General features: G+C 35.8%; 1 protein-coding gene across 3 annotated transcripts in view; it reads right to left on the bottom strand.

The window, feature by feature from the left end:
* Positions 1–25,920, bottom strand: part of ATRNL1 (attractin like 1) — a 435,859-nt gene that overhangs the window by 29,710 nt on the left and 380,229 nt on the right. For all 3 annotated transcript variants that reach the window (XM_085230233.1, XM_085230232.1, XR_014884914.1), the window contains one exon: positions 24,502–24,616. In XM_085230233.1, coding sequence (XP_085086359.1) covers positions 24,502–24,616 — 115 coding nt within the window. Of the gene's footprint in view, positions 1–24,501; positions 24,617–25,920 lie in introns of those variants that run through there.

Raw genomic sequence — 25,920 nt, 5'->3', positions numbered from 1 at the left:
AGCTCACTCCTATTTATCCAAAATACTGCAAAAAGTCACATACTTATTCAGAGATGTTAGTGATATTGCCACTATCTGTTCACTTTCTACTGGTTTTCCATTTCTATGCCCCCAAAATGTGATGACTGGCTTTATTTACAAAGCCCTTCTCCTTCAAGCTGCCTCGTATTTAGGAGTTCCCTACAGTTGAGTGCAAAGTACTCTTAATTATCTCATTTCAAATCCTGTCTTCGATACATTGCTTACAGAAAACTCATAGCTGGCCTGTTGCTTTCCTTTGAATACAGGCTTTCTGGCTAACCAGTACTGTCACATTGCTTCCTTATGCTACCCCGTCTGTCTAGCCCCATCTGTTGTCTCTTGTTTCATACTTAGATTATAAGCTATATGGCAGAGGAATTGTCTTTCTGTTCTGAGTTCATTTAGTGCCTGAAACAGTGCAGGCCTGACCCATCATTAGGGCTTCCCAGCACTAAAATAATACAAACAAACAAATGTTCTCACAAATAACCCAGCTGGAATGCCAGATCGAGACACTGCCTTGCAGACACTACAAGATGGAGGAATCAAATTCCACCAAAAATAAATTATGTGGCAATACCAGTCCATTTGGTCATCACTGCAAAATGTCCCTCTTGCTCACAATTGTGGCTTTTAGCTAAATTGTGTCTCCTGATAATAAAACTCCTCAAGTTCTTGTATTATGCTTTTAGCTATTGGGATCAGCTTCCTGTGTCCTGTTTCTTCTAAAGTAAGCAACCCCATGCTTTCTATCTTCTGTTTTACCAGAAAGATGAGGAGTTTGAAACCAACTCTTTTGAAGCTAACCTTGATATAAGAAATTCACTCATAGTGGCAGTGATCCAAGGCACTACCATTTTCTGATGTGTTTGTGAGCTATACCTTACGCTCAGAAGAGATGGAGGAACAACAACTCTTCTCAGCTGCTCTGTGCAAAGTTTGGGGCTTTTAAACTCACTGCCTTTCTGTGGCAGTTTTAAACTACACAGTTTTTTCCCATCCTTCTAGGTCCTGGCTGGAATTTTACTGTCTCAACTACCTAGTTGAGCAGCTCATGCTTTGCTTTCCATCCACCACTGGCCAGGTTGGACTCCAAGTGGCAAAATCCTTCTTCCTATATTCTCAAAACAGTAAAATATTCCTTGTCATCAAGTAAAATCTCTACAGGTGTAGAACATAAATATTAAGAAGCCACTGTGAGCAACTCTCAGAAGAGCAAAGATGCAAAACCCCTACTTGTCTCAGATGCTGCAAATGATGAATTCTGTAATGGGCCCAGAACTCTGCAGATGCAGAATTCAAGTCCTTTGGGACTGACTGACGTGACTTTGGGAGTTCACAATGCTTGCAGTCATACTCACAAGTTGCCTGAAGGTTCTGGCAAGGGATGTGGTATGGTTATAAACTTATTCCCATTTTCTCTCTGGCTGCCTGTACAGAGATGAGCAGAATTTGGGACAGGATTTCTCTTGCGGTTCCTGAAGTGCTGATTAGTTTAATTAAGTTTTTCATGAAAGTAAAATAGGGAATAAATTTTAGCTGTTTTCCTGTGAGATCAGATTATTAATGGGTCTCACTAACCTAGATTTCTTCAAGTACCTCTCTTTCATATTGTCAGTATTCTGCTGATTTGATTACATAGAAGAGGTGGCAACATGATGACTGTTAATTAGATCAGAACTCTCAACTTATTTCAGCCCACTTTTTTCTAGGTTTCATATAGCAGATTGATACAAATAAATAATGGATGTACAGCTGAGTTTAACATTGAAATCACTCTTGTTCATATATGACTTCAATAAAATCTTGTAGTTTGTAGCTTGAAGAACTGATTCGAAAGAAGAGAGTATATGAACATCCAGAAATTCAGCCCTGAGAGGAAGCTTTACTATGAGTAAAATTTCATATCTTCGGTATGAAATATGAATTCGGATCTTCGATCAGAAATGTCCTTGATCTTAGAATTTTTGGTGAAATCGTTAATAAGCATGTCCCTACTTGCATGCAGGTATCAGCTGTAAATTATGCTTTATATACAGGCCCTATATAGTCCTCAGGGAAATTCTTCATCCAGGAAGTTCCAGAGATTCTCAGAACCAGCAGACTTTAACAGGAGCTGAGGATTCTCAACAGCCTGTACTCCTCTGACTAAAAATCCTCACAGCTGTGCAGAGCGTGATGCAATAACCATGGGGGAAGTGCAAGGGAAATTCTCTTTTCTAGACAAAGTGCAGATTACACATTAATTACATTCAAGCATCATAAGGACTATTGTCAAGTAACCTACAAGCAACAGTAGCATGTCATGTCTCTGCAGATTGCATCTGGCAAAATAAAGCTTCATCAATCTATATTATTCTGTGCTATCACATGTATGAGGAGAATACCAACCAAGCAACTGACAAACCAAATGAAACTGAAATAAAATTCCGTATTTTAAGGTTTACTGTTGCCACAGACTCATATTCTAAGAATGCCAAGGAAGTTTAATACACAGAAAAGAGTAGATATGGAGGTCACGTTGGCACATATTGTATATGACATTCAGAACACTTAAGGATAGTGAATCCTATATTCTGGCTTCTCACTGATTGCTTTTGAATATAAAACAAAACCATAACATGTCCAGGCAGCTAAAATTCTGCTTTAACAGCTATATCAACTACTCAAAACTCAAAAGCGGCATCTTGACAGATTAACAGTTCTCCATAATGCAGTCTTTCTAACATGCAATTCATTTCCAATGAACAAGAATTAAGAGATACAAATAATTAGAGAGCAATGACTGACTGATTTTTCATTTTCTGGGAAATCTACTGTCAGGAAAGGAGATCCAATATGGGAACAAATGAGATTCTGATGCTAGAACATTACCAGAAGGATACAACAAAATGTAGTTTAAACAAACTAAAAGATAAAATAATACCACACCAACACAGATGACTTGTGCACTGTATTTTTTCTTCCAAAAGGAACAGTTCTGTGCCTAACATGCATTTCATAAGTGTGTGAACTGAGAAGAATACACAAAATCTAGTAAGAGTAGAATAATTTTTTTTTTCTGTATAATTGATATTTCTTACTCTAATTTGGGTAACAGATACTCAAGGGACTATTGGTTCACAAATACATTTGTTTCTTCTTACTTTCATTTATCTACTTGAGGGCTCCGTTTGCATTTGCTGCTGCACTGCCTGTCACTGAAATACATCCTTAACCATACATCATTTTTCTCAAGATTTTATTTACCATGCCACTCACCAGCTAGCTTCATATAAGTACACCTCAAGCTACTGGAAAAGAACATTCCCCACATTCACTGCTAATATCATTCCATAGATTGAGTGGAGTGCTTTATGAGAGATGTTGCTATCATCCAAAGACAAATCATCTCTATGACATATGCAGTCTGCTTTTACCCAAGGCTTAAAATCATACATCTACGACACTTCAATGTTTAAGCTCTCTCTACAGCATTCTTCTTCTGATAAATTAATAGCTCTTTTTGTTCAGCAACAAAAAACTCCTTATTTTCTCAATTACAGGTGCATGTATGCATGTAAACTCCCCACCCCTATATGTATGGATACATCCAGGAGTGTCCATACTCACTGCACTATGCTAAAATATAAGTAAGGAGGGTAATTTTGACCTTCCTTATGGCCAACCAACACAATGATGTTGCATTTGTTCTGCAGAAACATGTAATAGTATTGCACCATCTGATGTCTTATGGCTTATGTTTCCACTAAACTAGATGGAATTAAGGGAACGAAGAGGTGGTACTTCTTTAGTTCATGGCTACTGGAAAGAACAGAAGCATTAGACTTGCCTCGAAAGTATTCGTACTTTTCTGCAAAAATAAATAAATAAAGAACAAATAATTTTTTCTTCTGCCGGGATACTTAGTTCCTCTAGATAAATATTTCATATATAACTACACAAGCACTTCACAAACAATTATAAATATTGCTGTAACAGCAGTTACATTTAAGCTTGTTAATTGCATCAAAGAGCTACAGATACATACACTCTTACCTATACTTACTAATACTCAGCCCAACTGAAGTCAGCGTTAGAATACAAACTTAGTGTCTAAGGAGTCATAATCAAATAAATACAGGCATAAATAAATACAAATAGTTCATTAACACTGTTTAAAATATTGGAAATAGTTCACACAGTTTAGAACAGTGGAATTCAAAGCAATACTGAGGTAACTCTTTCTATCTATTTTAAGTTAATATCTTTGGATACATCACAGTGATATGTAATTCAGTGACATTAAGGTAGGATTTGTATGGAGAGAGAAAACTGATCAGTTAATGAAGTCAGAAAAGTACAAAGACTTTCTCAAATAGGAACCCTCCTCCAGTTTTGGGCCTTCTAAAGAGAGGGTACTTGAGTGTTATGATTGAGAACAACGTAAATTTATCATTTTTTTCTCTACATATGCACATGCATACACATTTAAAAATGCATCAAACCTCAACGTTTCTAAAACAGGGCAGGTTTTCTGTTGGTTTTTAGCAAAATGCGCAGAAGGAGTAGCATAATGCCATCAAAGTCATTTCTAAAGCATCTGCTTAGCAGGACTTAAAACTTCACAATTTATTGTTTTGATTATCCTATCTTACATGAAAAAAAAACAAAAACAAAAACCAACAGGGCTTTATCTTACAGAGCCATACCTTCTATCATGTTCTCAAGAAAATGCATGTGCAAGTATACATACAAGAAAACCGAATATGTAGGAAGAGCAGCTAACTTACTATTAACAAATAGCGTTCCAAGATTCTTGTCTTCTCCATAAAAATGATAAAAATAAGCAGTTTGATAAAACCACAACAAATGAAATTTTCCTGTATGTGTGTAGATGCTTACTTGTAGCAACACTTACTTCCTCGGAGAAATATGTCACACCTTACCCAATCTCTTGAATGCTACTTTCCATAATCATAACTTGAAGTGTCTACAAGTCTGAAATATTTTTTGCTGTGATGTCAATACACCACTCTATATGCAGACAACAAGTTGCTCATGAAAAAATGGCATATATTGTTATGGTTGATTTCATTCACATTTCTGCTTCTGTTTTTGTTGTTTCTTAGAAGAACACATTAGACTGAAAGTTACTTGTAAATGCAGAACAGCATCAGAAGTCTCTTCCCAATTATTCGGTGGTGGTGTTTTTTTTTTTTTCAACACAAAGATCATATTCAATTTGAAAAATAAACATTACTACTTCTTATCCTGTTAACTACACCCATGCACATCATCAAAGTTTAAAATGCTATCTACTGTAACGAAGTTGAGGTCCATGTTGCCATTTCAGCTTACAAATAGAGTATTCAATTTTACAGCCTTGTCTAACAATGCCATCTCATTTAGTCAGGAAGAGATCCAGGAAATTGAACTGTAGAATATCTTTCTATGTGAAATCAGTGTACATAAGACCGTATGCTTTTTTTTTTTTCCTCCTGTACTAATTGGAAATAAAATTTATTCCAACTGTACCTAAAATGAAACCAACTACAAGTACACCTGCAACTTCAAGCAGGTTCATTTTTTTCTATTTCAACCCTACTAGCCTGGGGCAGGCAAAATGGTATTATGGCAGACTTAGAGATGACAAGACACAACTATGGAGAAAAAAACAAGCCAAGTTTCTAATTTGTGAGTGGTCAGGTCATAAAGTGTGCATAATTCATAGCCTTGCTTCCAAAGCAAAGAATATGTTAAAGTATGATTCCAGATGCAATAATGGGTAGTCTGCGGCTATTTCTTCCTCTGCATAAATTGTTTGTCTTGAAATGCTGAAAATGTTTTGAACAGGAAGAACATTTCCTTTTCAAGACCTGTCAGAACAGCTTTGCAATTAAAGAGTGGTAGATTTGTGATACAAGTAGCATCCAAATGCAAAGAAGACGCACAGAATGCACTCTGTGAAGCATTGCCAATGAGGCATCTCCGCCCATCTTTTCAAAGCTGTTTCATTTTCTAATGTACAATTTCTTGATAAATCAATATTCCATTCTCTTCCCTTATGCTTTGGAGAACACTCAGAACTATTGTTTTGAAGGTGGGGTTTTTACTCATCACTGACTTTTCAGAAGGCTGTCTGCACTGCAATCCAAAAATATAAATAATATGAAAATAAAAAACAGTTAGGAGATCATAACTCTGAATTATGCTTAATTTAGCCTTACAAATACGAAGCTGGTTAAGTGCTCAGCATCAGTCCTCCTATTCAGCGATAGATTATTACTACTACCACTATCTGATTGATATTTGGTGGTACGACACAAACGTGGCATCTTTTTCATTTCGCTCTACTAGAAAAATAATACAAGACCCTCAAAAGCTTGCAGTTACCTCCACATGTAGGGGTGATTCCTCCAGAAGCACTAAGGATTAAGTAGAAACAGTTTCTTTCAAAGTAAGGGACCACACAGACCAGCCCTGCTGGAAAACTGCACTTTTGTTTGCCAAGGCTCAGATGAATAATCAAGTTTCAGCTCCCAGAGCAAGAAACGTAGCATTGAAATTCAAGCATGCAATTTGTTATCCAAAGAAAAATAAGTTGGTGAAGCAAAGTTTCTCAATCTTTTTTCCTCAAAAAGGAAAAAAAAATTCATACACTAGCTACTATGATTAGCCAGGGAAGTTCAAAGAGAAAAACATAAAAATCCTTTTCTCAAAAGCACTCAAGCAACAAACCACAAGCTAAACTGGACAGGTACTGTGCAAAAATGGATGTAGTCAAAGCACGGAGCAAACACCAAGAACACATATGCTAGTTAGCTTGAAGGATTACATAAACTATTTGTTTTGTAAAACTCACTGGAACTTTTTTTTTTTTTAATTAAAAAAGCTAAAATATTTAATAATAGTCAATCATAGGAGACTTGAAGCGAAGCTTGGAAACTAGTTTTTAATTTTGAGGTGGCTAGATGTCTCTCAATCAGTGGAAGCACCAATTTGACAAAGGAGATCCTTTTTTTTTCTTTGGATGCATGCACATTAACATAATTCAGGACTGAGAACACTGTAGAATTGCTGTGATTTAACCCAGTAGGCTGGACAAAATACATATTTTGTTCTGCAACTATATTCTTTTACGAACAGCTGGAAGTTTGTCTGTTTAACAGATTGCAAGTTCATTCAGCTTCACTGTAGTTGCAGCTATATATATATATACACCTAGAAATAGATGCATTTGTTATATGTGACAATATAAAAGCATGGAATCTGTGGAGTACGATGGTACAAAGTGGGGCAGTTGTTGAGGTGACAGTGGTGAGGCATTGGCTAGTTTTTCATGCGCAGTTTGTTGCCACCTCAATATCTGATTCTGTGTACCACTTGCTGATTCACGAGAAATGTATTTGTGCTGCTAAGATTGGTAGATATAGGGGAAGATGCGTTGCCTGAAAACCAGAGAAGGGATTTCCGGGGAAATTATTTTCAAGGGACAATCTAGAGTTTGTGTGCCACATAACACATTTTTCTATAAATTCCAACATGACATGATGTAGCAACACAAGGGCATGCTTCTTTTCATCATGTTCTAAGTTCATAGGTGAGTATTTAAACAGTTTAGCTTCCAATTTAATGGCTAAGTGGCAGCTATGGGATTTGTAAAGAAAATAGACAGGGATTCCAGGTTAGGTTTACTAATTGTTCCATGAGTATGCATTTTGTAGGAGATCTAATGAGTGATTGATGGGATCTAAGGAGTGGCTGTTCAGCATCCCTTGGATCTGTTAAGTAAAGATTTGAGAGTGTTATTGCTCCAGTATGAAAAAGGGTACCAGGTCTTCCTTGAGTTTTATGCAGTGTATAAGATAGGTCTCAAGAGGTGATGTAATTTCTCTTCAATAGCTGAGCTATGCCATCCAAGTGGGACAGGTGGTGAGTGCAGCTGTATTTGTTGACTACTGCATTGTTTATGTATGGGTGCAGCGTAGAGATTTCTCTGTTTTAGGATATAAAAATCACATCTTCCATTTTCTATAGGGAATTGAAGAAGGCCTCACAGCAAGGAAGAAGCGTAAAGTGATTTCATTAAGTGTAGAAAAACTACTAGTGCTGAAGTTGGAAACCCAGATTTTTAATCCAGTGCAAAAACTGAGCCTTTAATAGGTGACCAGTTTTATAGCAGATGTTTCTGATAGCTTATTTGACTAGATGAAATATTTTCCTATATCTTCCATTCAAGACAAAAAAAAAAAACGTATGAGAAGATGCAGCAGAACAGTCCTTTTTCAAAATCTCTTTTCATATTAGTACTTCTGATCAATGGAAAAAAGACGGTCAGAGAAAGCCTCACTGAAACATAACATCAGGAAAATGTTATTTGAATAGAGCTCTAGTCCCCTAATAACAACTGATACAAATTACAGAATTTCTAAGTGCTATACTGATGGAATAGATTATCAGATTACACAGCCATATCCAAATGTTAGTAGAAACTATCACACAGTTAAAGATTAGCTAAAGAACTTACAAGTTTATTTCTGAATTGATGGTGCGTACCTCCTTGTGAGCAAAATGCAGATCACAGATCCCTAATTGCCACACAATACCTCTGCTGGGGACTAAATTAGACTTTCTTCCTTTGACAAATTCCTCTCTATTCAATGCAGTTTTCATTGCACCTTGCTACAAAATGCCATAACCCTGCAGGAATAAATAACTGAACCTTGCTGGCTGACTGCACCAGACATGAATCATTGACTCTGCTGTATATGGAAAGGGACGGGCTTGTTTGTGGGTAGAAGGAATTAAATCCCAGGGCCAAAATCTCTGCAGGAAATCCTAAAAATAGCCAAACCTGGGAAGAAGCATGGAGTAAGCTTTCCATTTTTAGCGTCAAGTCACTTAGTAAAATTGAGGTTTGGGAAACAACGTAAATCAACCACAACTATGATTTCCTACTTCTCTGAAGCTCCTGCATACTGCCCAAGTTCAGGTCTACAGTGCCATCCACTACACCTAGTAGGCGCCTTTCAGCAAATCATTTCAGCTTTATCAGCCATCAGTAATCAATCATATAAAGAATATGGAAGTTATTTTTGTGGAGGATGAAAGATAACCCAGTATCTTTGCAAAATTGCTTTTCAATGCTGGATTCTCTTTTAAAATACATTATTCTCCCTCCAGTCCTCAGTATTTTACAGTCCCATTTCATCTATCTTTGCATAGGCATAGTACAGAGGACTAATACAATGCAAACAGGACTAGAAAACATGACCTTGACCAGCTTGTAGGAACTGGGACTATTTTGATATAGAAAAAGGTGATTGAGGGGAAACATCAAAATATAAAGGGATACAGAGAAGAGGAAAGGAAGGAAATAATCTTCTTCATGCTCATTTTAGGCATGATAAGAAGAAATGGGCTTAAACTGTAGCAAAGGAAATTTAGGTTAACCATTAAAAAAAGAATTCTAACAGCACAGCAATGCACGAGAAAATAATTCCTAGGCAAGAAGCAGAAACTGTTTCTGTAGGCTTTTACGAACAGGTTAGTCAAACATCTGCCAAGAATTGTTTACATGCAGCTGATGCTGCCTTGAAGAGGGAAGATGGGACTAAATGATCTCTAAAAGTCCTTCCCAGCTTTATTTTTTTTTTATGATTCCATAATCAACATTGAAAGGAGCTTGGCATCGCTCCCACTGAAAATAATGGTAGTTTGAAGAGCGTTCTGTAGTGGCATTCCATATCTCCTCTGGTGCTAACCAAGGTGGAAGCACCTGAGTCATAGTGGTGGGATGTGGGACCTGTAGATCCAGCTGTTGCTGGAAGTGGTCATTTATACAAAGTTGTATGTGCCACGCTCATCTGTATTATCCTGCATTATCAAGCTTTTTCACAAAAGCAGAGGAAATTTGATGCTACTTTCAGACTATACTTCAGATTCTGTACTGAACTGAAGCCGATGAATAACTGATAATGTTTCTTAGGTGGATGAGGAATTGATTTTAATGTATGGTTTCAAAATAAAATAGAACTTTTGATATAAATATTCTTCTGAGCAAGTACTACTAAATCATCAGTAAACTCTAAAGAATATATTTTAATTTAAATGCATCAGAATTCGTAAAGCAACATATAACCCTCCTGCATCAATCTAAACAAGCCTCTGATGCAGCTCAGGATGTGGCACAATGTGCTGCTGGCCATTGTTTGCTGTTTTCCTAAACAAAAAATCGTCTATAAAAGCAAGCACAATTTATTCAAACAATATTTCTTCAATAGCTGGTATTTAGAATTTAATAATTTAAATCTCCAGAAATTGCAGAGAAAATTCCACCTGAAATTCACATTTGTACTTCAATCATGTTGCACTTTATGGCCAATCCTCCACTGCTGTTTCCCCAGGAAAAAGATGCAGTCTTCTCTTAAATGTGATGTGTTATGCTCTAATAGTTTGTAGTTGTAACTTGTTGTGCTTTTTGCATATTGAAATATTTTCAAGTAGTCAAAATCTCCCTACAAAAACTCCTTTTACTCACAGTTGTAATATGTGAAATATGCTACCTAAGAGTCTTTATATATTTCCCCTGATGGTGACTAATCAGTATTTCTCTACTGTGGACAAAGATTCCTGCATGAGTATATTTGACAGCAATTGTTTATCTACAGGAAGAATAATGAATTAATCTGCTCTTCCCTGAAACAAACAAAAAGCCACACAAAACAGAGTATCTTCTATTCTGAGATACTGATCTAAAAACGCATTCAAGAAATACTGAGGAAGAACTCTTAACTTCCTCCTTGACTCAGACTTTCCTGCTGAGGCAATGCAGGAATCTGAAAATTAATGGACGATTCATAAGCCATACTATGAATGATTATTTATAAGTTTTTCTATTACACTTGCAACAGTGAATCTGAGAACATCTCAGACACTAATTCGTTTGCTCCCACTGCCACATCCTCATAAACAGCATCTCTGTTTTACAAACAGCACAGAGAAACATCGTCCATCCCCAAACACATGGGGGAACCAGTAAGAGCACAAGGACCAGCATCAGCTTTGGATGCGTGTTCCAGTAGATGCAAATCCCAACAGACCACATAGGAAGCAGGTCCCTAAATGGGAAGGGAAAGAAATAAGAATATAGCACAGAAGCAGTTACATACCTGGAAAAACGCACTGAATGATTCTAGCAGGACAAGTCTGAAGACTTGATGTGTCATTATGAATATCATGGTGATATATCACTCTCAGAGGACAAGCACCAGTTTACTCAAAACAAAATCAAAGCATACTGCCTTACTCCATTTGCCCTGCAGCAAGGTAATAGGTATTTTAACTCCCACTTGCAGACAGATGCAAGAGAAAACATGAAGACTGTGTATCATAGAATCCTAAATTAAAAGTAATAAATACATATAAAAATAGCAGGAATTAAGCACAGAATGGGTGAAAAGAATAGATGTATTTTTATCCTAAACTTTCTATAATTTTCATGTTGAGTCACTCTCAACCCTAAATATAGTTTGCAATTGTAATTTCCTTTGTAAGCATTCATTTACACCGTAGCATGTTTTGAATGTTTAAGACAATCTTATTGAAATGACAGACGTAAAGTGACAAGGTTGGCCTTTTTCTGCTGCTGTTCAGATTCCTGCTTCTTGCTTAGCAATTTGGAAAATTCATCTAATATTAGCATTTTGGAGATACAAGAATTTTAGAAAGTTGAAGTTTATAAAAATGAATTCTTCTAAAAGTCCTTCATATTCAGGTGCTAGTTAAAAGTTTCTCCCTTTTGGATAGATTGTCTGTCATATCTCTATGTTAATTAGTATTCAGTCACCTCCTAGCTGACCATCTTCTCTGTATGAACAATAAATTAATTTCGGTACATGATTTGCATCTCAAATCCAAAAATATGTACAGAAACCCTAAATTCATTGTTGTTTTTCCTTATTTTTATTTTTCATGTATTCAAGTGATTCTTGGATTTTATACATTTGTGCATTCATGTTGGAGAAGCAATTTTGCAACCATTGGACTATTTACATTATATGAACCTCCTAATTCCTTATAATTGAGCTTATTCCTGTTGCACAGACATTTGTCTTTGCTGTATTTTGCAAGTAAGATAAGAAAAATCGCCATCCAAAAAGTTTTTTTTTAAAACCTGAATAACCATAGGCAGCAATAGCCCTAATATTAGTGAAGCCCATATACTGCAGGAGCTACAAGATGTAGAGCGGTACAGCCCACTGAAATACTTGGGCAGTTTTGCAGTCGGCTGTGATCCACCAGAGCGTAGGAGTTCTGAGAGAAATGTTAGGCTCAAACTAATTCCAAAAAGCAGCGTCTGGCGAGTTTTATGTGGTTGCCAGTGCTTCATGTTCTGCAAAGAGCTAGTCATTTGAATATGCTGTTTACCTAGCTGTATGCATAGGCACAGCCCAACACCCAGATGATAAAAGATAGTGCAGATATGTAGAAGTCAGACTTGCCTTCTACAGGCAATGCTGACCTGGAGCCACTATGTCCAGTAAGACATGAGCTGGCACATAGACATCTCTGAACTATACTCCCTATAGCTCTCAGTGCAAGAATTATGAAACAGAACTACCCAGGGCATGCAAGAAGTTGAGATGCAACCATAAGGGAAAACATCCTAACAAGCATCTCTTCTATAGCAGTTGTGAGCTCATTAACCCCAACCTTCAGCTCTCAGCTATCCGTGGGTGGTTTGTATTAATATCTTTGCTGTATCCATATCAGCTCTTTCAGAGGACATTTCTAGTGATTTCCGTAGTGAAGGAACAACCAGAAATGCTGCCAGTGATAAGGGAGTTCACTGGTACAATCTCACTCTTGTTACAAGACAGAAATTATCCCATTAAGATGTATTTTCTCAGTTTGCTCTTCAATTTTACTAATATTAAGTTTTGAGATTTATGCCTTTTCCTCTTCCTTACAGTATAGTAATTGAATATGTAGAGCACAGAGTGCGGCTCTTCTTCCATCCTTCATCTTAAAAGTATTTTACTTAGTGATAGTTATATTAATTTGTGTCTACAGGCTTTAAACCTAACTTCCTACAGTAGCTGCACAATATTGATTGAAAGAATCAAATGATTCCATCTATAGAGCAGCTCCAAAATTTAAGAGCTGCTTTTAAGTGAGAACTGGCCCTATCATGCTTTTAAACTGCTAAGAAAAGAAAGCTCTGACATCCTTCTGTCAACATTTTCCAGAACCACAAATTGCTCACGCATTAGAAATTGACTTGGAATGGCATAAAAAGGCTGTGAAGAAAATATATTCCTGAAGTCTGGGCCTGCAAAGCCATTGTAATTTCAGAAAACACCATACAGCCTGAAAAGACAGCAGACACAAAGACTGAATTTAACTACAGATGATAACTCAATTTATTTTCTCTGTAGTCTAGTAACTTAATAAGTCCTTAATGGCTTCATAAATAAACAGATGGATGTCATCAAATGCTACAGAATGATAAATTTCATTGGCCTCTATATAGTTTTGGATAACTTTATACCAGAAATAGACAGTAGAAGCATCTTAGCCCAAAAGCTTGATAAAATAAGCATGGGAAGGTAAATTATAAGTGATTGCATTGTCCCAGTGATGAATGAAAGTTTCCATGATGGTAAGACTAAGAATCAGTCCATGTAACTATTTCTAGTGGTGGATTTCGAACAGATTTGTCTTCTGTTGATAGAGGTCCTCCTTTTCAAAGAATTTAAAGTTAGAGGAAGGAGAAATGGGTAATGGGACCCCTGTTGAAATATTTAAATCATATATAACTTTATACCTGAAAGGCTTATGGCTCTAATTTATCTGTAAGCCATCTGCTCCACCTACTATATGTTGATAGAATAAAAAAGCAGGCCACCAATTTCCAGTAGGAAGAACACATATCATCCAGTGTGTTACCTGAACAGGGATTTGTTCACTTAACCTCATTTCCCAACTCATCTTGAGTTAGACATCTGTTGGATCCTCAAGGTTTAGCAGGAGAAAATTTTAAATCATCTGCTTGCATCTGGGGAGGAATGTTGCCAAAAAGATCTTCAGTTTAGGTGGAGCTGTACATTCATATGGGCTGGATGCAGAAAAGAAAGGCCCTATTACTGCATGTTTTCTATGTGAGAAACACTGGGCCTTTATATCAATACCAACAGTCAGTGTTGGAACAAATCACTGCTGAATGGCATTATCTAACTACCAAGTGTTTCCATTTGTGTGAAATAAACCATACCAGTAGAAACTGGTTTTTATTTTTTAAATAGAATTTCTATTAAAAGTGACAAATATATAACCTTTCTCAGCAAGATCTTGAATTGAGAACTTCATGTGTTCTTCAGTTGCCTCTATCCTTTTTCTGCTATCGTTTTTTCCTTTGTTGACATTTGCACAGTTCATGTCAAAAGAAGAAATGTAATCCACAATCTTTTTCAGTTATGGAAAGCTTAGCCTTGTAGAGTGCCCAAGGATCTGCCTGAAAGACAGTCAGAACTGAAGACCTAACTTCTTCCTACATATGAATTACTTTTCTTTGTACATCTTATCAATTTCTTTGTGATTCTGTAAGCCCCGCTAATCCTGTGGCCTTCTGCATGACTGAATAGGCATGAATCTCACTGGAAAAAATATACTAACATTTATACCTTTTATCCAAATGAAAAGGTATGATTTGATGGCTAGATATTACAAAAGTAGCCAACCTTTTTGCCTATTCAGTAATTAAAGAAAGATTAATATCTCTGCTTTTCATGAGTCTGAATGATTAAGCTGATGAGCCTACACTATCACTATGAATAGCATTCACCTACTCACAATACACAGTGCTCATTTTACAAATAAGCTTTGAAATAAATACCACGCATCCAGAAAACAACAACAACAACAAAAAAAAAAAAAAAAAACAAGCCACCACATCCAGCAACACAAGTATAGCATCTCATAGCCTGAAAAAGTAAATAAGACCAAGCTCTGTAAAACACCAGTGTGATTAGAGGAAACAGTCACAGTAAGGAAATTTGAGCAGTGAGAAGAGGATCAAAATATTACGAGATAGCTGTTCCCCAACATTCCCTAAAAGCCCGTTGTGGGATCTTAAGGCTGTCCCTGCCATATGACAATGAAGGGAGCACAGAAAAATGGGCAATTTCCATAAATCTCACCCAGACCATCAGAGGGTAAAATCACTGCTAGAAATCTGTCCCTTTGTACATCAACAGAAAAGCACACAGTTACAGATGAACTGCCAGATATTCCTCAAGAAAAACCCTCAACTCTTCCATGGCTTCTAAGAAAATACACTGTAACTGTGCTATGCGGAAACCAACTAACTTCTAAAGGAATGAGGCCATGTAATTTTTGAATTTAGAAACTATGAAAACGGATGAAGAAGGTTCAAACTGCAAAGAAATTGTGTTTTAGAGGTGAAGAAATGGAAAGTGAGAATTGTCAAAAGTCAAGTTAAACCTTACCAAGGTTTATTAATGCAAATATCTAAAGGTTTTCAATGTAGAAATAAAATGAAAGAGAGAAAAATAAAAGGAAAAGTCACCACATAGCAAGAAATGGAGATGATCTAGAACTAATTTTTTTTGCTGATTTCAAGGAGAGAGAGAATGTTTATCAAAGAGGGTACAATTCAGAATGATAATGGAACAAGGGTTGGAAATAGAAACAACATAAGTTTTATGCATTGACACGGTAATCAGAACACTAGTTCTGTAAGAATGCAAGGAAACAGGGATGTTTAGTAATCTGTCAAACAATGGCGTATAAATTGAGAAGAGTAAACGCTGCTTATTTCATATTGAAAGTTGTCTAGAATCAAGAACAAAAAGAATCAGTTATTTATTGATTATACTTAGCTATATAATACTTGGCAGGAAAGAATAATTGAAGTCAGGTAAATGGAAAGGGTGCAAAACACATCCACATTTCATCAGAGACCATGCCAGACCAATCAGACCACTTTCTACAAAATGTTAATTGATTTTCTAGATAAGAACATGGTTAAGATTATTCTATCTAGATTTTTGAAAGGTATTCTATACAATGGGACATTATCAGTGGACACAAAAATGATCTATATTACAGGAATTACAGAGAGCAGACAACTACATGAAGAAGAGAAAACAAAGAGTAGCTATAACAAAGGAAACAGGTGAAGGTACAGCATGGCAACAAAAAATCAATCTTTTGACGAGTCTTGTTTAATATTTTCATTAAAGATTTTGGCATAAAAATAGGGACATGCTTTTGAAATTTAATCATGACAAACACTGGTATATATCATCAATACAGAGAAGGAGTAGAATACGAAAGAGAGAGTTGCATGACCTCAAGCATTCAAGGAATATAAATGTAATTGTTCTCCTGTTCTAAATTCAAAAGTTTTATTTTGGAGCAAGCAGAACCTTATGTTGGACACAGAATGACCAAGTTGAAAAAGGGTACAGTTGTTAAAAAAGTAAACATTCAATGGGATACAGCAAGGAAATGTAACTGCCATTGAACAGTCCAGATGGGACTCAAAATGTCACTCCAAGTACAACCTTTCTATGAAAGTTAAAAAAAAAAAAAGCTAAAGCTAAAGCTAGGACAGTGCTACAAAGATGCTCAGAAGAAAGAAGAACAGGTTCAAGTAGACATTATTTGCCTTTGCCTGAAGGATGAAGAGTCTTTCACAGTCAAAAACTTAGGACCATGAGCATCCACCACTGTCTATGTATTTTTCCATGAGTGGGGAGTGAAAATTGGCAAATAGACATTTGAATGTGACTGGAAAATGCATCAGCCAATACCATAAACAACTGAAGAGATGTTCATAGCCATGCTTATAATTCACAGTATTCAGAAGTTTTACAGCATCGTCAGGTTTTATTTCAGTCCCCATTTTGCATTTACAGATGCAAAAGGGCCCAAAGGAAAAAAAGTATATTCCTAATGCTCTGAAGGAACTGTGATAATTTTTATATGAACAATGAATAACTACTTGTCAAATAAACGTTTATAATATTTAACAGTTTTTACTAATGTCTCATTTTATTGACTCCCTCTAGGGCAGGAAATCCAGTGATAAAGTAGTAAAACAATCATCTCAGCCTCCTTTGTTTTCTTTGATAGCTATATAGCATGAAGCTTTTATCGGCCAATCAATAAGTTACTTTGGCCAAGATTTGTGACACAATGCTAACATCATACAATATGTTCTTCATTTTAAATTGTTTACATCCCTTTTCAAATAAATACTTCAGAAATAAAAAGGAATCAAGATTCTATGACTAGAATGATGCAAAAAGTAATTTATAACAGATCCACCTAAAATTCTTAACAATAAGACCAGACAAAAATCAATACTCACTTCATACCTCATCATTCACAAAGCATAATATGTTGGGTTTTTTGTTTTTTTGTTTTTTTTGGGTGAAGACTTTACTCTGCAGGTTGCAAATAATTGCTTTGGGTTTTGGGCTAGGGTGTGAAGCTGTCTGGTTGGCCACTGGGTCTTATTATCTACTTTGTTTTTGCTATTGCCATAAATATTTTTTAAGTAATCATCAGCACCATCTGCTACTTACCACTGTGTTCTTTTCACAGTGTCAATACTATAAACACAGTCTGCTCCCTCATTTGATGCAGTGCAGAAGAACAAAATTAAGCAGAAAATAGTCACTCCAAAAATAGGCATAACTATTTAAAAGAAAGCAACTTCTGTAAAATGAGCTTCAGAATAGATGACTCCAGGTTTCACTGAGTCTTAAAGAGTCATTTTGCCAAGCATCTCCAGTTAACAAGAACAAACTGTTTTAGATCTTTTGAGATCATTTGACAAACTCACCCATCCATCTAAAAATAAAAGTTACTCTCCATTAAGTCAATTAGTCTTATAGTTATCAATCTCTTACAAAGAGTATTTTGATTTTCTCATACATTTCAACTCTGTTTTTTTGAACATTTCACTGGCAACATATTGTTTACTAAGATAGAATATCTCTCAATTTAATTACCAAAATTTATTTCTGCATGAAATACTCTAGTTATGCTTTATATCACAGAGATTTAACTCAATCTTCAGTTTACATGGTGAAAGTTAACAAAAAAGATTATATTTCATAAGGTAAATATTAAAAAAAATCTGTTCATATTTAGTAGTTCAAAATAATCCACCTTATCTGCAGAATTTGAGGTCATATGAATACAATCATATATCCACAAGCTAAGCTACGTGACTTGGTACTCCATGGAGGTACCATTTCTAATATGTGCAGTTTTTCTAGAGACAAGGTGGTCTTTTGTGCCGCTCCCATTAGAATGGTGAATTATATGGCAATAGAAACCCTGTTTGAGTTTTGGTGCAGACAAAATGCCTGACTCACCAAGTACTGAATTTTAACACAAGTTGTAGGCATCCTTGGTGATGTGCTGTAATACATAGTTTGGCTCATTCCGAGCTGCATATCATCACTTCAGAGAAGAAAAAAAAAATAAAAAAATCACTTCTATTTAAGCATTTCATAGCAGAAATCTTGTTATCCTGTTTTTTTCCCTCCCCTTCTGGTGGGTGTTACGATGAATTCAGTTTTACTCAATGCTTTTTATAATGCTTTCCCTATTTACCTATCACTTTATCCTACCTAAATAGTATTGTTAGATTATAAATATGAAGTCATTTTAAATGCATCAATTCCACCAATAACACACTGAAAATAAGCTAAAAATCTGTCTCCAAAAGTACAAGAATGAGATGACACTCAGTCTACAGAGGCAGTCTGGTATAGAACACAGATGCAGAAAAACGTGTACACGTATAGGGTGCCCTGGTAATGCTTTGATGGGAGTAATAAATAGGCTGAGGAAAAAGAGAAAGCAGAGCCATGCTTTGTTTTATTTAGATCTATCCTTTTCACAATTTCTCACTCTCTAGTAGTATTATTTTTCAGAGTCTAAATAACCTACCAGTTATGAATATCTTCCGTTTTTTTCCCCCCCATCTCTACTTTTCTTCTCCTGGTGTCTATTATTCATGATCTTTCTTCACACGAGAGTCCTATACACACACACACACACACACACACACACACACACACACACAAAAAAAAAAAAAACCAACTGGAAGTCTTACTTCTCAATGAAGGAACCAGAGGAAAAAAAAAAATCCTTTCATACAAACTCTCCTCTAGGTTAAGCAGTTCTCCTTCTTGTTGCCTTTTACTTGTAGTTACCAGTCCAAATGTGCCTATAAAACACTGCGTGCAATATTCACAGGACTATCTAGTCTAGGAAAAAGGAGGCTCAGGGGAGACTTTATCACTCTCTGTAACTACCTCAAAGGAGGTTGTTTTGAATCAGGGGTCAGTCTCTTTTCCCAAGCAAGAAGTCACAGGACAAGAGGAAATAGCCTCAGGTTGACCCAGGAGAAGTATAGGTTGGATGTTAGGAAAAATTTATTCACTGAAAGGATTATGAAGTTACCATCCTCAAAGAGATATTTAAAATATATACAGATGTAACACTTAGGGATATGGTTCACTGGTAGACTTGGTAGTGCTAGGTTAACAATTGGTATTGATTGCCTTAGAGAACTTTCCAATACACATGTATCTATGATTCTATAAAACTATGAAAACTATTACATATAGTTTTATATACATAGTTTTTATAGGCTCAGAACAATTGAGTAATGCCATTAAAATAATACTTTATATCAATTATAAGTTATTCCATATTTATAGTAATATGTCTTTTTGATATGTATCATAATTTGAAATTTTAATCAGGGAAAACTAGAAATAATACTAAGAAATCCTTGTTACTGAAAACCTCATGCAGAGCTAATAGTTTTGTATAACAATTAATGAAGCCATTATTTGTTAAGATGGTGAGTATAGCAAAGGCAGATGGCATTGGTAATTTTATTGATTCTGTGATGCTGCTGTAGTGCGTTGATTGGGTAGGATTGGATGCCACAGTCAATGCAGAAGTTCTGTTTCAATTCATAGATATCAGAGAGCAATTTTCAGACAGATCTGTAAGAGAGACCCAGTGAATATAAAATCTTGCTATGAACATTTCTATTTGTAACAATAGAACGTTGCATGAAGTCTTCCAAGATGCACATTCCACAATCTACACTACAAAGTTATTTCCAGTGAAGTTTGCTCTATTAACCAATACGTTTTATTTAGGTTTTGATTTCAATTTGCATGTCTTATTTTAATGTCTAAAGTTAGACTTAGTCATAGTCGTTTAGATGTTCTTTGGGGCTTAATAGAGAGAGACACTCATACACATACAACCTCAACATCACTTGGCTCATTATCTTAATAGAAAAACACACTTTTACTGGACGATCTGTCAATTCTACCTGCTAGGGAAATTTTGCTTTGTGAAAGTAATGTATCAACATGTAAATAATTCACAAATTGCATCCATTGATTCTGGTGGTTTTTTTTTTTTTTGTTTTTAAATGCTTTAGTTTCCTGTTTCTCCTTGTGCTTTAGAGCACTTACTGGCCTTCCCCAAGAATGATGAAAACATTTATCATGAGTTCTATAAACTTTTTGTACAGTACCTCGATACCTCAAAGTGTGGGATTCAGCTGGCTTTAATAATAATGATGACATGATCACAGTTCTTTTAGCAGAATTTATCACACTACCAGGCTATTCTTTCTGCATTGCCCAATATATCACCAGAGTTGTATTAAGACCTTGAAGGAGTTATTCTTGGTCTTTCCACTGCTGGTAATTCATTGGCACCTCTTTCTGCAATAAGCAATTTATATATTATCCTCTTGTTCCTCCTATATTTTTGTCTAGTCTGTTTTGTTCAATACTCTTTGAGACACAATTTAGTTCTTTCTACAGATCTGGTTGCAGCTGCTCTCATTAGATCTCTTGACATTAAGTCGTGTGTAAGCTATTTAGAGCATGGGGTCAAACATTAAAAGCAAGAACAAACGTCCCCTACCTTCTACCGTATCTCAAAACCTGCAGGACATGTTCACTGCAATGGTTGCTTTTTCTGATATGCACATACACTGATGCATATGTAATAATATACACAGGGATTGTATAAAGAATCCATATTTCCACCAACCTCTGAATTCTGACCTGATTACTCAGGTGCAACGTAACTAATGAGACAACAGAAAAATGAGCAATCATTCTATCAGTCTAGCCACAGTAGATGTTTTTTCATCACTAACATTCCTTTATGTTTTATACTGATTATTCTAATTTATAATTTGGTAATTTCTACTTTAATCCAAGAAAATTTTATTTAAAACGATTTCCTACTCTGGATAAATATAATTAAATTATTAAGGTCCTCTTCAGAACGTACACCTAACAATATGTAAGGCCTCTTGCACCAAAGCTAGCCTCATACAATGGCAACATTTATTGACTTTCTAGATTTTAAGGATGCTTAACTATAAAAAAAAATTGTTCCATCAAAAATGTCCTTTTTTCAATAAATGTGACTTACTATGAATACAGTTTCAAATAGCTCATTTTTCTCAATATTTAATCTGAATCTACTAGATCAATCTGTATAAAATCTATCTTGAACCAAGAATTAACGTTAAACATTTTAATTACATCAACCTAGTTGTGTTTTGTATGCTCATAGCATTAGCACTTAGAACTAAACAACATCAAAAGCCTCTTTCTGTAAAGTTCTGAACATTTTCTGCAGGATGTAGAAAACACTCAGGTCTCCAATGGGACATATGGTCCCTCCTAGAGAAGTTTTTGCCATGCATAGCCTTTGGCCAAAGCCCACCATCTGTAGTTTCAAGTTTTCTTTCCAGCTGCTGATAAAGGTGAAGTATAGAACATATGCTGTAGAAACAGTAACCTTTACATTGGAATTATTATTATTTTTTTAAACATTCAGGGAGACTATTTAAGCACAATATTTACTAATATAAACACAGGAAACAAATAAAACCCACTTTTGAGCACAGCAGGTTCTTAAAAAATATGAGCACAGCCCTAATAACTCCAGTACAGAATAGCTTAGTTATCAGTGAAAATATTAGCATTCTTCATTTTAAAGAAAACACGATGCACAGCAATACAGGTAGTCTCTCCTTGTATTTCAGACATATACCCACAAGAAACAAAACCCACAGTCTCTCACTGTGAACTAAGAATCAGCATCTTTGACATATCATTTAAACAAATGTTTGACACATGGTCTGTTTTATCCTAGAATGATCCCAATAAGCATGAAAATGATTATATGCAAGTAATGGATGATTCTAAAATTACTTGGCAAGACATAATTGCTGAACATATTACTTACATCCACCTAAATATCATTGTTTTAACCTAGCTTAGGTCATAAGGGAAACCAACTGCACAGCAAACATATGTCTGCTATACAAAACTTCCACATCATTTCAAATGACTTGGCACAGTTCACAGCATCTGCTCCCTGAAAGTCCAGGAAAGAAGCAGCAGGTAGTGCTGCAGGACAGGAACGAAGTGGATTAGTGGAGTTACAGGGATGCCAACAAACTTGCATAATAGCTTCTGCCAGACTACGCATGGTTACGTACAGTGAAGGCAGTTCACGAGTACCAAAATTCATTACACTTAGGAAAAATGATTATAGCAATATAGTCTGATATAATCTAATGGTTGAATCAGCATGGCTGCACATCTCAAGCACTCCTATTTGCTTTTGACCCTGAACAAAGTGGGAGTTGCAGATGGGGACTAAAAAAAAAATGTCAGATGCTTCTAAATAATAAACTGTCATAATGAGCAATGGAGGAAAAAGATTTAAAATATGTACTACAAAGCTGATTGAAGGTAAGTAATAAAATAGAGGAAGACAATTTATATACAAAGAGGTACGTTTCTTCACACTGAGAGACTGAAATGACACATCTGTTGCATTGTTGAATTCAACTACAGGTTTGAAATGCCTATTTGCACTGTGTTTCATATGCAGCACAGATCAGCAGTTACTTCTTAAAAGATTTAAATAGTGAGTAGAAACTGATGATGAAGCAACTAGTTAAGCACTACTGCAGAAGAGTACACAGACAAATCGAAAACAAACAATAACAAAACATCTTAAGCTCCAGTTCAACAATTAGTTTTAATTTCTTTCATTATGTTTTGTTTTTCCTTGTCAGACTATAAACACCTTTGTTTTGTTTTCATTTCCTTAAAACACGAATAGAGAATACTTAAAATATCCTTTCTCTTTCACTGTTGTTTTCAGAGCACTTACATTTATATACTTTTTCCAGGCAATGCATTTCACAAAGTATCAGTAACACTTGTTTTCCTAGCACGTACAGAAATTCCAAGCCACAAACCGCAATTTAAGAACAAAATCCTCATCTCAGAACTCAGGAAGAAAATAAACAATCAAGCAAACACAACCAAACAAAATAACAGAGGATCATAAAGCACAAAAGAGAAGACAGCTGAGCTTATTTCAAAGAGAAGTCAACTGAGTTTGCCCTCATCATCGTTACTCAGTACTTTTTAATCTCTTAAATGGATTTTAAAGGTTAAGACGATATCTTTTTGGCTCTTAATAATAGAAGTTAGCCTTAAAGCATACTTTCTGGCTTATTAGAGTATTTTGCGTCCATAGCATGCAGCATATCATTAGTTGCAAAGCTGTTCATTTGGGCAAACCCTCCAGTGAATTCCAAAATAGCAAAGCACTCGTCTCTGCAGTGCCAGTCTACTGTCTGAACTTTGTTATCATTTCCATTTTGTATCACATCATTATAGGCAGTATTTAAAGGATCTAAAAATTGTATGTAGGTTCCTCCTGCTTAGCAGGTATTTTACAAGTATGGCTGTAATCGTTTTGTACAGCAGTCTAACAGAGATCAGATAAGACAGATCACCATGAGAAGTACTTCCAGGTAATGCAAACGCTGTTTTAAAATAAACCAGGATTATTTCCAGTGTGGACACGTTCCTAATAAAGTAGGCAGATTCACTCACAAAATCCCAGGATTCATTCAGCAGGCATTCTAGTAAATGTTAACATTTTAATTGAATCCCAAACAGCATAGCATTGGCATTTATTTCTGTTGGTGCAAAAAAAACTTACTTAGTGCACTAAATGTAAACTCAAGAGAGAATAATCACTGGTGTTCCCTTTACAAAATCACAGCGAATGAACTCAGACTGTAGAAGCAGTCACACATGGAAATGCTCCGTCTTGCAAAAAAACCACCTGGTGTGCAATGAATGCTTCCTGAAATAATATGTATGCACACCAGCCTAGACTGCCCACTAGGCTTTTTATATGAGATACCACATCAAAATTCCAGATGAAAATCCCTCGTTAAACATTGAGCCCAAACACCTTGACTGAACAGCTCCTTGCATTCATATGCTGTGCATTATTTTGTATGTGTGCAATTGTCCACACAGACTGCATTGCAGGAGGACGGATGCCCACCAGCACAAGCCTTACCTGACTGACCCGGGGGTGGGACTCCCGACGATCCTCTTGGCAGACATAAAAATACTGTGAGGACAGCAGCTTTGTTTCCTGAACACGGCTCGATGGCAATTGGTTTGGGAGCACCCTGGAAAAGGAAGGGACTCGTGTAACACCTGATAGAGATTTCCATTATATTTTTATTTGCACTTATTTACGTTAAAGTTTACTGTAACAGTATGGAGATATTTTTTTTCCCCAATTAGCTCTTTGCTTTGAAGCAGATTGTCCTACTTGTATTAATTGACTGAAAAATGGGCTTTAACAGCCCACACGGCAAATCTAATCAAACTGAAAAAACGAAATGATCATAAAGACAGCAAAATTGTTCTCCTCATTTTATACCTGACTAGATGTAGCAATTTCAACTTCTTAAGCTTAGAAAATGGCAAAACATTTTTGATACACACAGTAGTATCCGGGAATACTAGAATTTCCCATATTGTAAGAACAAGAAGTACGTGCCTGAAAGAATTGTGTTTCTAAAGCCAGCTACTACCTAACCCTCTTCCTATGTCAAAACCATTAAATAGGAAATAAATAAATAAATATGTATTATATATGTATGTATTGTAGAGAGAGAGATCATTCATAAGTTTCCCAGACCTGTAGGTCTGTCTTCTCTGAATCTGTCCTGGTACACAAATGGTTTCCTTAAGGCACATCCTTCCTGATTTTTTTATTTAATTTTTTTTTAAACATAGACAAAAACAGGTGCAGTGTTACTTATTTAGATAAACCCAGAAACTCCCTTCGAATGTTGGTTGCTCAATTATCACCTTACTTTGTCTCATACAAAACTAGGATAACAGTGCTTATCTTGGCAGGAGGTAGCTGCTGTTACTAAGCATTTCTCTTTTATTAACAACACAGATCTTCTAATTTACAGTTAGTTTTGAGTAAATGGTTACTGCCATCTTGCTCTCAGTTTTCCAAGACATGGGATCTAGAAGGAAGCCAAGCAGCCTACAAAGCAACAGAATGGTAAGTTTCTAATATGACAATTTATTATGTTTCCATATTTGCACCATTCTGTATTTTGTGCTTGCTAACAGATAAGCATTTCACTTTTGAGAGCTTAAATGTTTAGTCAACCGCTAAAGATATTTCTGAAAACATTAGGTCAAAATCAGCATAAGCATTTGTTTCTCTTCTTGTTTGTAAGTTTTTAGAATGTCTGTCATGTTCCAAAGCAAAATACCAGTTTGATGTTTTCATTCAAAATTCAAAGCCATAAAACTTTCCATTTACATGCAAAATGCAAAGTACATATATAAATGTCAACTGATTCAAATACCCTAAGAAGAATGAGAGTCTAGCCAAGTTAAATACACTGTGAAGTACTAGATAGAAAGAAAACAAAGGCGCTTCCATCATTGGAAGAAATTATTT

Source organism: Meleagris gallopavo, chromosome 8 (assembly GCF_905368555.1).
Source record: "Meleagris gallopavo chromosome 8, MGAL_WU_HG_1.1, whole genome shotgun sequence".
In the NCBI taxonomy this organism is placed as follows: domain Eukaryota; kingdom Metazoa; phylum Chordata; class Aves; order Galliformes; family Phasianidae; genus Meleagris; species Meleagris gallopavo.
The sequence above is the reverse complement of the archived record's forward strand: the minus strand, read 5'-3'. Positions and strand labels throughout refer to the sequence as shown.